Source organism: Otolemur garnettii, unplaced genomic scaffold (assembly GCF_000181295.1).
Source record: "Otolemur garnettii isolate 467f Iridium unplaced genomic scaffold, OtoGar3 scaffold00068, whole genome shotgun sequence".
NCBI lineage: Eukaryota > Metazoa > Chordata > Mammalia > Primates > Galagidae > Otolemur > Otolemur garnettii.
Window position 1 is genome coordinate 6836594 of NW_003852463.1, and position 16170 is coordinate 6852763.

Consider the following 16170-nt stretch of genomic DNA (forward strand, 5'->3'; position numbering starts at 1 on the left):
GTGCCTGCCACAACACCCAGCTATTTTTTATTTGCAGTTTGGCTGGGGCCGGGTTTGAACCTGCCACCCTGGGTAGATGGGGCCAGCTCCCTACTCACTGAGCCACAGGTGCCGCACATATCACCACTGTCTCTAACCTAACTTTGACATGGTGTGGTCAGTCTAGGAACCCATTACTATGTCATTTTCTGCCCTACCTCAAGCAAGGGCTCAAAAACTGCTATGAGGCTGAGGAAAGATCCTAGGAAAAGTTAATGTAGATCCTACTACAACCAAAATTAATCTCAAATGAATTTTAGAAATAAATGTAAACAGTGTATATGATGTAGAAGAGTCTATTTAAAAAACTAGGAGAAAATACAGGAAAACTCTGACCTGATTTTGACAATGCAAAGGCTTTTCTAAGTCTAACAATATTTGAATAAATCATAAGAAAAAGACCTAAACGCCTAACTGCATGGAATGGAAGACATTGTTAATTTTTTAAATCAAAACTTTGTGCAATGTGTGTAAACCTCCACCTGCCTGTTGGATGATGCCAGGATAAGCAAGAAGCCACATACTGAAGATGGGGGAGTCCCCTAGGGAAGAAGCCAGAATCCACAAATCACCCCTGGGCAGAGAGCCGCTCACTATGAGTGTCATCTGCACTGGAACTTATGTGAGAAATAAAAATTTATTTTGTCAAATCACTGAGATTTAGGCATTACCTGTTACAGCAGTTGGTGCCAATATTCTAACTAAGAAAACTCATTGTGAAGGTGTCAGGGTGCAGTAGTGATAAGAGGGAATAGAACTTGGGCTGATGGATTGAAAAGAAAGACACCAAGAGAGAAGGCAACTCAGAGGAAAAATGGTAGAGGAATTAAGGATGACTTCATGGAGCGCCCAATCACCTGGAGAGATTGTCAGCAGAAACAATAACGTCCAGAAAAAGAGCTGCTTTGGGGAAAGAATGCAGCTACTTCTACTTTAGGCAGAATGACCTCGATCTCCTACAGTACATGCAGATGCTAACGCCTGGGAAATGAAGAAAGAGTGGTGGAAGTAAAGTGAGAAGAGGAGAGAGTATGAGCATACAACTGAAAGAGAGACAATAAAAACAGAGGATTCATAATTTAAAGGGTAATAGTTAAAATGAGTCTAAGATGGGTCTAGTTGTCAAGAAAGACAATTAACAAAATCAATAGCTAGAATGAATTTTACTGTTAGATTTGAATAATAAAATAGAAGAAGACATAAGACTATTTTAAGAGCCTTGAGGGTACGTATGAAAGTTATTACATATATAAGAAGTTAAAAAAAATTAAACAAAACAGGTTGAAATAAAACAACATACTACTTTGAAAAAGAATGAATTAGAAACATTGTAATCATACTGGTAGCAGGTTTCACATCAGTAGCTATAGGTGCTGGAAGGTGATGGAATACAGGCAAACCCCGGGCTACGAACAAGATAGGTTCTGGGGTTTATTCTTAGGTTGAACTTGGAAGGTTTGAAGTTGGAAGTTGGAACAGGTACATTTACTTGTTACCTGTAATAGCTGCCATTCATAACTGCCAATCCTATATCAATCAGATATTTGTAACTTGGGAACTTACTGTAATGTGTATCTTCACAATACTAGAAATAAAATAACTGTCAACTTCTATAACTGCCATTCAAAAGTGAAGACTTTTGAAACATTAAAGAAATAAGACATTTTAGCATCAACTGGTTCCCAGTAAAAAAACTATTTAAAGGTATGCTTAGCAAAAATTAAAAAATGACGTATTCAGAATATAAAAAAAAAGAATTAGTATAGAAATTGATAAAACATTATCTTAGTAAATTTAATTATCTATTGATGACGGGCTTAACTACTTCTGTGTTGTTTTTTAAAGATGAAGATAAAACTACACAATTATAACAATGTTGGGATAGAGAGCATGACCAATGATTACTTAAAGAGTACTGAGCTCCTTGTCTCTGCTGGGAAGGTCAAAATCAGCTGTCTTTTGGATTTATAGGAATATAAATAATCAAATATGCATGGTAAAATTTCAACAGAAGCACAAAAAAAATCAAGAAGACCTCTTTCCAAAAGATAAGGGAAAAAGAATATCATATCTTCATCAATACAAAAAAAGAAAAATACAAAAGAAAGCAGTAAGTATACAATAAGAGAATGGAAAAAAATCTAAATAAATTAGTAATCACAGTTGTAGAAAACAGATGACACCTATGAAAAGCATTTTTCAGACTGTAGGATGAAAAAATTTGGTAAATTGCTATAAGCTAGAGAAATATCTAACACAATACCACAAAGATAACTTAAAAATAAAATGAGTAGAGGAGTGTATCACCCAAAGAACCAAAAGAAAGCAAATTAAAGGCAAAACCAAATGAACATGAATAGAGGCAAAGTGGGACATATTACTCAAAAAAGAAAGACCTGGTTCTCCAGGGCAAGGCCTGGGTGAGGGACTTGCATACACCAAAGAGCAAAATGGCATGAAGCAAAAGCTCATAAGCATTACAAAGAAACAGATGAAAGCACAATCATAAAAGTTTTAAAAAACCAACCCCCTTGTAAAATGAGTTAGATTTAGATAGATGAAAAATCAGAAATTATATAAATATACCCATTCCCTTGGGTTAATTCACACCTAAAGTACAGTACACTCTCTCTGGGTCAGGGGCACACTTCGACCCAAATAGCACAAAAGCAATGTATGCAACCCAAGCATTTGTACTCCTGTAGTATTCTGAAATTTTAAAAATAAAAAATAAAAGATAAAATGTAGAATATTTTAAAAGTAAAATTAACATGCTTAGCCTAGTGGAAAATACATTTCAAATGTTATCATCAGGTGGAGAATATACACTTATTTCAAACATTTTTGGGATATATATTTTTATATATATATATAAATGATGAAAGAGAAAGAGGAAGCGAGAGAGGGAGGGAGAGAGGAGAAAAAAATCTTTACTCAAGAAATTGAAACATATTCTCCTTGACAACTTGTAGCTTAAAGAGAAAATCACAGTGCAAATTACTGATCAAAACAACTGTGGGATGCAAACAAAATAGGAATACATTCTTGTACTTTAATTTTTTATGAATTCTTTCCTTAAAAAACAGCAAGAGAGATTAAACATAAATAAGTGGCATTCAGCTCAAGAAATCAGAATAATAAGACCAGAGTAATTCTGAAGAAAGTGAAAAGAAAAAACTAATGAACAGAAATCAATAAAATGGAAAACAAATAAGCAATACAGAAAACATACAATAGCCAAGATAATTTTTAAAAATCTGATAGAGATATGCTCTACCAGATATCAAAACTTACTTAAAAAGAGTAAAATTAAGGTGGGGAGCTATTGTCATTTGGATGGATAAATAGAACGACAGAACTGAGATATAGTGAGCAGAAACTACACACGCAGAAACTATGCAACCGTATTAATTAGTGGAGAAAGATTGGACTGTTCAGAAGTAATGCTGGGACAACTTGACACCCAAATGGAAAAACAAAATGGACTTCAATCTAATACCATCCTTAAAAATAATAAAAGTATCACAAGAATGGAAGAAAAAGTATCCAACGTACACAGCCTTATTATGAAACTAATTTATAGACCTCAAATGAAAGCTAAAACCTAATTCTAGCCTAAGAATATGGAGAGGGGGTTGGGGGAGGGGAGGGGAAAAGGGTGGATAGGTGGTGGGAGGGTGACCAGAAAGATCACCAATATGGTCTGTCTAACAAGGGTACAAGTGAACTTTTCTAGAACTAGAGTATAAATGTTTTAACACAATAAGTAAATGACACAAAGTCTATGTCAACCAGTTTGATGAAACTATTTCAAATTGTATATGAAAACACTACACTGTACCCCATGTTTGCATTAATGTATACAGCTATCATTTAATAATAAAAAAAGAAAAAATAATAGTACAATTAAATATAAAAAACTAGTCTTTAAGAAAATATAGGAAAATACCTTAAAGGTCTTGGAAACCAGGTTACCTGATGAACTGTACGCTAGACTGTTAGAGAATTCTAATTCACAGTGTGAATATATCACCTACATAACAATAAAAATGGATACAAGTTAGAAAAATGGGAAAAGGACATGAACCAGCAAATTATAGAGGAGGAAACATGAATGGTCCAAGTAATGAGAAGATACTCGACGTCAACACTCATCAGGTGAATACAAGTTTGCACCATGATGATGTATCGTTTCATGCCCATCAAAATTTAAAAAGTTTAACAACACCAAGACTTGGCAAGATGTGGTAGAAACTGAACACTTTGCAACACCAGGGTAAGTGTATTTTAGGTTAACCTTTTTGTAGAACGACTTGGTATTATCCAGAATAACTGATTCTGCACACCCACCATGACCTAAGGAAGGCATACAATCCAAGGTGGTCTGGAATGGGCACCAAAATACGTGTATCAGGAATGTTTGTATGAGCAAAGCAATGACCCAAGAAGTAGAGTGGCTAAATAGATGTAGATGCCTTCATTCAATCAAGTATTACTTCAAAAGTTTCAGTGTTTTACCTGCCAATGAATACTGGACTCAAAATCAGAAGGCCTTGGGACACTAACTTTGACACTATGTCTTAACCTGCCTGTGTCTTGGTCTCCTTGTGAGAGGTTTGGATAACCCATGGAGGTTTTAGAACCCTACATGTGTGCACCCCTTTTCATACCTACTGCCTCAGAGCATCCCGGGTGTGGGCGTGGTCAGCACCAGGCCCTGGAAGTCAGCAAGTTTACTCCCTCTGCAGGGGAGCTGGACAGCTTAGATGTGAATTTCATTCATAACAATGGTTTCAAACACAGGTTCTCATTCCTTCCATTTCAGATTTCACTCTTAAGTTGTAGGTAGAACTGATAATTCTCAAGTCTCTCAGCCAGGGAGCATTCTGCAAGCAGACACCCCCTTACTAATGGCCCCACTCTGCAAGGCCAGAAGTGACTCTCATCCAGCAACTAGTCAGAGTGAGGCTATATGGTTCCTATAGCAAAGTGTGTGGACTCCAGAGTTGGATTGGGTTCAAATCCCAACCCCTGCTCTTAGAAGCTGTGTAACCCCTGAGGGGGACTTAGCTTCCCTGCACCTTGGTTTTCCTATCTGTAAAATGGAATAGGATAGAAGGTAACTTATGAGGTTGTTACGAGGAATCAAATGTCAATGTATGCAAAGTGTTAGAAAGTGCTGGAACTTAATAAGTGCTACATAAATGCTGGCTATTATCATTGTTAGACCTATGGACTCAGAACTCGTAGGGACAGGAAGGGGATAAAGTAGAGAGTGAGGCGTTATCCTCGCTATGGTCAGTGCTGGCTTGCTTGTTCGAATGTCTGGTACCAGATAAGGGAGGTAATTTGCAGATGTACTACAGAACCATGATCCTTTCTGCTGCTGCTGTCTCAGAAGGATTTAATTCATTGCAACAGAACAGCCAAGGAAGGGAATTCCAGTGAACTAGGAAACCCCCCAATTGCCCAAATGTCCACTTTTTGAAAGTCCCATTTTTTTTTAAAACTACTAGTTAGAAAGTTGCTTCATCTGTAAAACAAGGACATTATTCATGTTATTTCTGCTTGCTGTGATGCTTTGCAGTACTTTACAATTTTGTAATTTACAGGTATTTATATTTTTAATTTCCCTACCCACTGAGTTCATGATCGTGACACTAACTAGCCAGTTCTAATTATAATGCTAAAAAATGACACAAATTAAAATTTATTCTTTCTCTCTCTTTCAAATATGAGAATTTTTTGATACCCCTCAAGATAACTAGAGATATGCAATTCATAGTTTTCATGGAGTTTTGGGGAAGGCTTAATGTAAAAACTTAGTTAACCCTGGTAATTGGGCAGAATGCTTCCTGAGGTTCATTCCTCATGAATTTCTTGAAATTGGCACCACAACTAAAGGGAAGAACAAATAAAGTCATAAAGATTTTTGTTTTCCAAGCAGGGCTCCTGGCCACCATCCCTCCCCTCCAGCCTCATGTCCATTCAACAAGCCGGACAGTGATGGAAAAACATTGATGGGGGCCTGACTCAGGTCTTAAGGAAGGACTTTATCCTTAGGAGGAGATATTAGGAATATGTCCTTCTATGTCTATAAAATGTATGCATGGAACAAGCTTCTTGTACCATTTTTAAAGGGTGGACATTGACATCTCAAGCGCAGCACAAAACAGATAAGCGGGGAATATTTACAGAGTGACCAAGTGCTGAATTTTCACTACTGACTAATGAACTCCTGATATCAAGTATGTGGTTGGGGCTCAGTCCCGATAAAGGAGTTTGCTGGGGTGTGTCTGAGATACAGACACGGTCTTTTCTAAAGGAATCATTCAGGAGAGAGATTTCCACCCCTTAAGCCCAATATAAAAGCAATAGAAGCTGCGCTGACCATTTTCACCTGCTCCAGCACCTTCTTCCCTTCAGGCAAAATGAAAATCCTTGTGAGTATTTGTTTGTGCTTCTTGATATTCTTGTGGTGGCTGCTTGCAAAGAATGCTCACATCCGATATGCCCTGGCTGTCACGGGTCTTACGCACTGTGAGCGCTTCTATGCTTCTGCGAGTGAATTGATGACATCTTTGGCAGGAATACTATTGAACAAGTCAGGAATTTAATTGTCCATTGTCTATTTTTTGAGATATTTACTAAAGAAAATACAAAGATAACATTTTGGAGATCTGTATGTAGAGAATTTTGACTTGGAGGATATTTAATAATAATTCCTTATCATGAGCTTTGCAGGGATCATAGGCAATTTAAAACAACTGTGTTTGCTATCTAAGAGAGAAGTGATGATTTAAAAAATAATATCAGTGATAGTAATAATAGTAGCTTCACTTCCCCAGTGCATACTAAGCCCTAGGCTAAGCATTTCACCTGAATAATCTCATCTATGCATTATAACAATTCTGAGTTAAGCTATATTATCCCTAGATAAGGAGACTGAGGCACAGAGGAATGTGATTTTCTCAAACCTGTAAATGTGGGATTTAGAACGCAATTTATCCACTTTAGGCCCATTTTCAGGAGCAAGCATGGCAAATTTTAAGTGGCCTAGACTCTTCAGTGCTACCCATTATGTTTAAATTTTCCCTTAAGGCAGAGCTTTCCTGCCATGATCACCTTGCTCCTCCATCTGACCCATAGTTCCACCTGGCCATGCCCTATGGGTGGTGGACTATGTTGTGATCCAGAATGGAACCTCTTCCCTGTGACTCTGTCCTTTATTTTCATTTAGCAGCTCAGGGAGAAAGCAAAATGTTAAGTACCTCTCTAAAAGGGCTGTCGGCTTAGAGAGTTCCCTGTCCTAGGGGGGTCTCTTGACTGTTTAACCTTGAAGTGCAAACTTTCAACCATGGCGTATTCATCAGGATGTCAAATGGGAGGTTATTTGGGGGAGGAAGGACAATTCCTGAGCTCTCTCTAATCAACCGTTAAGGTGGTGAGCCCTTCATCCACTTGTTCAAATCTCTGTTTTAGACCCACTAAATAAAATACATAGTAGCTTCAGAAGTTGCCAGAGCTGGCCTGGGGTAAGAGAAGAGGTGCTGTTATGCAAGTAGGCAGGTTGAATATCTACATCTTGTTAGACACTGCACTACCAGTCAGAAGAGAGATGATGGGATGGAAAGGGAAGTAGAAAAGTCCATGATAGTTCTTATTGATAGAAACATCCGCCTCTTCCCTCTGTCGTAGTTTTCAATGATGTTCAGAACAGAGGACACTAACTGAGGTTAGCATGATGAATAGGACGCTCACATAACTGCAAACTATCAGAATTGCCTCAATGTCGTCTCGTGACCTGCTGGCCCAGCACTTGCTTGGGGTGTAGAATATAAAGAGTTTTCTTGATGTTAGCTCTACAAGTTAATGATGCTCCCAAGAATTTTATTTTCATAGTTTCCCTTAGAAATTCATTCTATCTTTATTACCCATGAATCCATTTTAAATGTGTATTAGAATAAATGTGCATTATTCTTTCTCAGTCTTAAGAAATTAAAAAAAATTTTTTTTAGACCAGAGGACATAATTTGACCACCATGATCTAAAGCCCATGTGAATAATGCCAGGGCATTTCCATAGTAAAACGAATGCTTCCTCGCTGTTCTTCTGTACTCAGATTTTCCTGCTATCTTGATGAGTATAGTGTGGAAAGAGTTGGAAGTTGGGAGGCAAAGGCAGAACCTTGGATCTGACAAATAGAGTGAATTCATCCAGTGCCTGTCCCATGAGTGAATGTGTGTGTTCACACTCTGGAAATGGACTGTTGGCTGCCCGTAACTGACAGTCTGGCAGAGTCTCTAAGTATGTTTTCTGAGATAGTCAAGTTTTTCCTCCCTGTCAGTGTACCCTCCTGTCCCCACTCCCGTTGACTACACTACAGTGGAGTCTCGTTTCCTCCCTGCCAGTGTACCCTCCTGTCCCCACTCTTGTTGACTAAACTACAGCCATGTGGCTGGTCTATTTTTCAGGTGGCATTTCTGGTGGTGCTGGCTGTCTTTGGGATACAATCTCATGGATCTGAGGTGAGGTGGTTGCTTATGGGCTTTATCTCTTAGTGATGTTGGGAGAGGAGAAAGGAAGATACAGGATAATGTGCAGGACAGCAGAAAGCCCATACACCCTCTCTGGGATGGAATCTCAAAAACAATCCATAACAGAAACAGTGGGGTTGGCTAGTTCTCTCCAGTTGTAATAACACCCCAAATGTAACCCATTACTTTAAAATGTGGTCGGTGTAATTTCTCCTGTGATGTCATTGCTTCTCCCTTGTACAGTATAGGGACATAGGGAAAATGAGGAAAATCTTTGCATTCTTATTGTATCATGGGCTTTTGAACTGGGATCGTGGTGGGTAGGTTTTAACTTTCCCTCTCTTGTTCCTAGCAGGGAGGAAGTTTTATTTGGTTGAAAGGGTTGCCTTTCAAATACATAAAATTTAAGGAAAAATTATTATGTCTTTCTTGTCGAGGTAGGTTTATAACATCATCAGCCCGAGCAATAATGGTGTCAATGTCCAGGAGACAGTGTCAATTGACAATGAAAAAAACCTCGCCATCGTTAACGTCCACGCAGGAACGTGCTCTTCTACCACAATTTTTGACTATAAACATGTAAGCAGAAAATTAATTTTTTATATTTTTCAAGACCTGGGCTTTCTAAAGGGCAGAAGGACAACTTCTTGTTATATGTATATTTGAATTCTAAGATCCATCCTTGCAATGCTTTAAGAATTTCCTCACTTCCCCTTTTCCCTTTAAATAATCAAGCAATCAGTTAAGAAACAAACAAACCATGTCTAAGAAAAAAATAGGACAGGAAACATAAGCATTTACTGGACTTTTCCAGATGGAAATTGGAAAGAAGAGTGATGATACTGCTCCACTGCATGCTCAGAAAGCACGTAAAAGAGAGACCAAAGCTGAAAGTGGTTCCTGGCATTCTCAAAAAATGTGTGTTCCATGAATAAATAGATGAATTGGGGTTTTAATATAAAACACCATGCCAGGAAAAAAAAAAGGATAATCACAAAGCAACCACAAAATAGCAGAAATCCAGAGCAAGTATACATATTTAATTATGTCTACAGAATAGGCAATAGATCATTTTTCTGTAAGAAGGAAAATATGTCATCTAAAAGCACTAAACTGTTTACAAGTTTTAATTATTGGTATTAACAGTAAGTCTCAGAAACCTGCTCTAAAAACTTATCTTGATTCTTTTTATGCATTTTTTTTTCATTTGTTCCATTGACATTAATTGTGAACCTGACCTTACCTAGACTCAGACTGGACTGTGGATATATGTAGGTTGTAGCCCATCTTTCTGGACACTTGAACTTGATTTTCTTCTAGAAACCTCCTCCCATCCCTCTTCCCCCCAGCTGTTGGCTGGGCCACATTTGAAAGTACGGAGTCTTTAAAACATAAGATTTAAAAGAAATTGTACCTAAGAAGTTGACGTGGCAATCTCAAAACTGTCTTTAAAATATAGTGGTTAGAGTGGTGAGGAGTTGCTTTAAACCTCTTCCTTTATCAACAGGTTCTGCTTCAGTCTGTTTCTGAATTTTAGGAACTGGCAATTTGTGGGAATTGAAAAATAGGAACTAGAAGGATTTCTATCAGATACAATCTTATAGGGTATATAATTCTTTGGAACTCCGCAGAGACAATTTCTACTGTGGATGAAGACTCAATGGTCTTTAATCCCTTCTGTCTCCAAGGTCCTCACCCTCCATTCCTCTTCCAATCCCATCTTCCTCCAGCCATTCCCTACCCCCTCCCCCATCCAGCCAGTGTGGGTTTGAGGTGGAGAAAGGACAGAGGACAGAGAAAGCTGGAGATGAAGAGGGGAGGTAAAGAAATGGAAAATACATGAAACATGCATGTGTGTGCGGGTTAGGGAGGCTGAGAGGATGCTTAGGGGAGTTTCCAAAGCAGCATGGTCCAGAACCTCCTGCAGTGGTGGAAGTGTTCTATATCTGTACTTCCAGTAGAAGCCCCTAGCTGCTTGTGGCTACTGAGCATTCAATATGTGTGATGAAGAAAGCACATTTTACATTTAATCCAATTTGAATTTAAATTTAAATAGTCACATGTGGCTAGTAACTATCATATTGGACAGCAGAATTCTAAAGGAGATTGTATTTACTTCAAATTGAGGAGGAGTCAGAATAAAACCAGTAGAAAGACACAGGGAACTGCTTCTTCTCAATCTATCAGACCCCAAATTGCAGAGCCTGGTTCTATCACATGAAAAGTTGAATACAAGCCCTGGGTTTGCACACTTTCAAAGGGGTAGAAATGACAAGTGAGAAAACAGAAATGCTATATCAATGAAGTCTCGGAGATAGAATTGATGGCATATTGGAAAGCAATCTCATCATCTACTCACTATCTGCACTCCAGTCTTTCTTCCCAGGCTCAGCCATTACCCTCATTCACCAAGTTCAGGATGCAGGGAGATGGGGAGGGGCAGTGACTGTGTTATTGCTCCTCAGGGCTACATCGCATCCAGGGTGTTCTCTCGAAGAGCCTGCTACATCCTGAAGATGAACCATCAATCCATCCCTGCTTTGGACGCACTCCAACGGTACATCTATGAGAAACAGGTAATACTGGGTACTCTTGAGTATTCTTTGTTCTTGGTCTGGGCAATACTGGTGCCTCTCAAGAGATGAAGAGGGGAGGGCAAAGATCATGATATTTACTGTAAGTACAGTACTCAGGTCACTAAAGTGCTTTTGCTTTTATTTATTTATTTTTTGAGAGCAGGAGTCCATCTCAGCTTGATTTGCATCACATGGCCCTAAATACAGGAACTTACAATACATTCCAGGGTCTTTGTAGAAGCAACCAATCAGCCTCACTTCTCAGAGCTGGGCTCTAAGAAACAGGAATAAGCAGAAAATGAGAAAAGTACTAGTATTCCATGACATGAAGATGCAAAGACCCATCTAGTATAGCTAGTGTTTGGGAACACCGCACTGAGGCAAGAGACCTGGCCTTTAAGTCTCTCTCCATGACTCCCTATGTACGATACCTTTGGCACAGGACCTACCATCTCTGGATTTCATTGCTACCAGCAGTAAAATCACACTGATAATAATGAAGTTTCTCTGCAGACAGAGTGGTCAGGAAGAGATGATGTCTTGAGATTCCTGGATGTCTTCTGTTTAATAATGTGAAAGAGAAAAATACTCACAGCATAGAGTAAGGTACAGCAGATAACGTCAGTTTATTTTTTGCTGCCCTCCTTGTTATACTGATCTAGGCCCTGAAAAACATGTTCTCCGACAAGTACACTTGGGTCAAATACAACCCTCTGGAGGCTCTGATCAAGGATGTGGACTGGTTCCTGTTTGGGTCACCCATTGAGAAGCTCTGCAAAGACATCCCCTTGTATAAGGCGGAAGTGGTTGAAAAACAGACAGGTGAGTACAGTACATCATTCATTCACCAATTTCTTTTTATTCAGATTAATATGAGGGTACAAATGGTTAGGTTACATTGTTTGTGTTTCTAAGGTAAAGTTCAAGTTGTAGCTGAGTCCTTCATCCAGGGAGTGTGCTGTACACCCTCACAACTGTGCCATTAGTCACCAAATACTTTCTTTCTTTCTTTTTTTGAGACAGAGTCTCACTATGTCACTCTTGGTAGAGTGCTGTGACATCAAACTCTTGGGCTTAAGTGATTCTTTTGCCTCAGTCTCCCAAGTAGCTGGCACTATAGGCACTCACCACAACACTTGGCTATTTTTGTTGCTGTTGTTGCAGTTGTCATAGTTGTTCAGTGAGTTTAATCCTGCTAGCCCCGGTGTAGGCCCAATTCATCCAGGTAACATTTGGCACTGCAGTCACATGTTTATACAAAGCCTTTCAATGTGGCCAAGTAGCCAGAAAGAGGGCAGTACCAACAGATGTAGAAAACAAGAAAAGAAATTCCTCAGGGTAGTGGAAGGTAGGTAAAGAAGAATGTACATTTATTACATTTCTACTGCCCAGAAAAAATTTAAGTACTCATTGGTAAAGTAAGCAAAGTCACATAGGTATGCCACCAACACAGAATGTCATAATCTCAGTTGGGTTTGAGCCAACCAGCACTTCTAGATATTGTCAGTCTTACTTAAGCGAATAGATTATTATCCTTTACAATGCAAATACAGCTAAAATCATACCAAAGTTACATGTACTTCCCTTAGTCAAGACATTCACAAAAAGCATTGGTTCATTGCATTCTAAGAACATATTTCTTAATACTCTTCCTTTAAAAAATCTTCCCCTTTCTAGGAAAGGTTGGTGCCGGCGGCTGTGCAAAGGTTGGGCTCCTGGGCATCCTGGGAATTTCCATCTGTGGAGATGTTCACATTTAGGATGATATACCCGCTGGCTTCATCTTTTCAAAGAAATGCCCTACTTGTTTCCACTCAGAAGCCCAATTAAATTCTTTCCCAATGTCCCAACTCATTTTGACATCAGTAGTAAAACATAAATGCTATATTTACAGATATCTGGGTGTTTGTTCTTTTTTTGTAAAGGGAAATCAAGCAGTGCTTATGGTAATATATGGAAGGGAAAAATTGTGCAAAAATTCCCAAGGTCTGATGCAGAGTAGTCAGCTGGGTGCTAGTTGCCATCTGCCCCCCAGACTAGATGCTATCTGTCTGTCCCAAGGCATGGGGGCAGCCTGGGTGAAGCAGGGGCTCAAGCGGTGGTAGCCTTGACTCGATGAGGAGGAGGGACATGGTATGATTCTATCAAACAACTTGAGGGTCTGAGGCCACATCTCTTTCCGGAAAATGAGCTCTGAGATTCTAATGAAGCCTGGATGTAAGGCCTAGAGGGCTTAGGACTAGGACATCCTGGCCTGTCCCCCCAGCTCAGGATGGAGAGTTAATAAGCAAGTGCTGAGAATCCAGGTCCCTTATCTATTTGCAATGAGGAGAGATACCTGGGGTTAAGCCAATCACTGCTCAGCTGAAGGAAGCTATCCCCTGTGACAGAGTGCCCAGCTTTGAGGGCCATTCATGTGCTTTTCAGGAAGTATCTTTTAACTCACCAAAACAGTGGACTTAACTTTAATAAACACTATTGAGATATGTGTTATGCTGGGGTAAGGAAGGAGGGAGGGAGGAAGGAACACATAATACCCACAAAAAGATACACCTGAAAGTCTTAACAGGGTGAAAGCCTAACTAGGAATGCCAATATAGCAGGAAAGCAATTTCCCAGATTTCAAATAAATTGCACCGGAGGGCAATAGGCCTTGAATCTGGAGTTCCTGCATGGAAACCACCCCAGCAGATAGAGTGTGAGTCTGCAGGGACAGATGGTCCCTGAGGGAGGTGAGCATAGTGGGTGGTCCTCCTGGAAGTAACAGCGATGTTGTGATAACTGGTTGGGGACCGCGGGTGATGGGGAATTCAGGAGCAGCTGAAGCTCAGAAGCCCAAGGAGGGAGAGCGTGTGATCAGTAGGGAACAGGGTTCTGCAGCATGGCAGAGGGCCTGGGGACTCAGGCATGAGTGACAGGAAGGGGACTGTTCCCAGAGCTGGAGTTTGAGGTGGTGCTGAGTGTTAGGGACAAGGTGGAGAGAGGTCAAGGGTGGACTGGCTTTGTCAACCTTGGTCGGTTGCATATAATGCTTCTGCTCAGCATGTGGTTGTGTACACACCTCCAACAGCTGATGTGACCAATCCATAGGTTCAAAGCCTCTGGCCTGCCCAGCTGCACCCAGGTCAGCCCAGTCAGGAGTTTATCCTGGACTTTGCTATGCAATCACCTTGCCCTGCTGGCTTCAGCAGCCACACAGGCCCATGACCCCAGGCCCTCAGCAGCACCATCATCGCTCAGAGCCTCCTCCAGGCTGTGCACATGCGCTACACATAAGGTGATCAAATTTTAACATTGGTAAAGCGGGACACCATGGGGGGGGCGTGGCCTGGGGGGCAGGGCCTGACAACAATGCAAACTTTGATAAGCAGTTCTCAATAATCAGTTCTCAGCAATTATTTGTTATTATTAAAATTTAACATTATGGAATTAACAAAAATAATATAAAACACATATCCTGGTGAAATAGCCACATGTCAGCCGAAAACCGTATATTTCCTTCCTGTTCAGTGTTCCCTAGCTTGTTGTGCATTCTTTCCAAAAATCAGGGCTTTTAAAAAATGCTGCAGGATGCAGGACAAATTGTTAAAAATCGAGACTGTCCTGCCAAAAGTGGGATGCCGGGTTACCTTACTCTAGAGAGGGGGGCTATTTGTTTGTTCTAGACAGTTTGGCTCCTTCTGAGCTAATTGTTGTTGCCTAGAAGCAAGGGAGGGAGCCAATCTCCTTCTGATACCTTGCCCAGGAGGGGAGTAGGGAGTTTACATTAGCCTTTTCATTTCCAAATGAAATTACATTAACCTCTTCATTCCCAAATGGAGTTACATTAACGTTTTCAGTGGCTGAAAACCATATATTCCCTTCCCATTCTCCTGCTGTTCCCTAGCTTGTCATGCGTTCTTTCCAAAAATCGGGACTTTTTTAAAACACCACGGGACTTGGGACAAATTATTAAAAATTGGGACTGTCCTGCCAAAAGCGGGATGTCTGGTCACCTTAGCTACACAGCACCCCATCCAGGCCCACCCAATGTTATAGTGCACCAGAATCCAACATGATCTTCTGTTGGATATCTGTGTCTGAGCCCTTCTTCCTTGTTTATTCCTGTTCTTGATTTAAGGGTTGCCAGGAATGGCACTTGTGGTTTGGGTGGGGCCTGTCCCCCAGCTATATGATGGAGGTTAATGAGCAAGTGCTGAGAATCCAGGTCCCTTATAAATTTCCAATGGGATGAGATGCCCTGGGTTAAGCCAGTTCCAAAAGAAGGTTCACTTGGATCTCCAAGGCTGGGACGCCACAGGGAACAGGCTTTCTCAGAATCTCAGAACTAATTATTGGGAGACAGAGATGTGGCCTCTGAACTGAGATGGTAAAGCTTGTGCTGTGGCTGGTAAAGCTTGTGCTGTGGCTAGTGCCATTGTTAATTTTTGACAGATAGATTGATTGATGAATTTTTCTGAGGGGGGTCAAAATTCTCAAGGGATTCCTCAGGGGACACACTAAGAAGAAGCTCTTCCTCCTTCACACCACACTAGTGTGTAAGGTCCCAGGCTGTGCATGGCTGGGAATGTTGAGAGGACACTACAGGCAGGGGGAGCTCATCTGCTGGACCAGTAAGGCAAGAAGCTTCATTGTTCCAACCCGAAGGGAAAAGGTGTGCCCACTCTTCCAGATTGCAGAGCTGAGTGTTGGGTCCAAAGGCAGAAGGTAGAGGGTAGAAAAGAGCAGCTTCCCACAGGCACAGGGAAGACCAGGTCCCTATACCAGTCTCAGGCCCAGAAGCTCCAGACTCCACATAACAGACCTGGAGGGTCAGAGCCCAAGGATCTCACCACAGATGGAGAGTCCAATACACGAGAGAAGTTGGACTTCAGAACAGTAATCAGGGTTAATCGCCAGAGCAGTACCTTTAAAAAGAAAGAAACATTTTATAAAAAAAGATCACTTTAGACCCCAAAGTGAGGCCAGGCATGGTGGCTCATGTTTGTAATCCTAGCACTCTGGGAGGCCAAAGTGGG

At 40.6% G+C, this 16170-nt stretch overlaps 1 protein-coding gene across 1 annotated transcript; it reads left to right on the forward strand.

Annotated features, from left to right (window-relative positions):
* The first annotated feature begins 6437 nt into the window (after positions 1 to 6437).
* Positions 6438 to 13049, forward strand: GKN2 (gastrokine 2). Its single transcript, XM_003793447.2, has 6 exons — positions 6438 to 6482; positions 8514 to 8567; positions 9018 to 9155; positions 11042 to 11152; positions 11815 to 11974; positions 12830 to 13049. Exons 1-6 carry the CDS (start codon positions 6471 to 6473, stop codon positions 12910 to 12912), a joined length of 558 nt encoding a protein of 185 aa, XP_003793495.1. The 5' UTR covers positions 6438 to 6470; the 3' UTR covers positions 12913 to 13049.
* The last annotated feature ends 3121 nt before the right edge of the window (positions 13050 to 16170 follow it).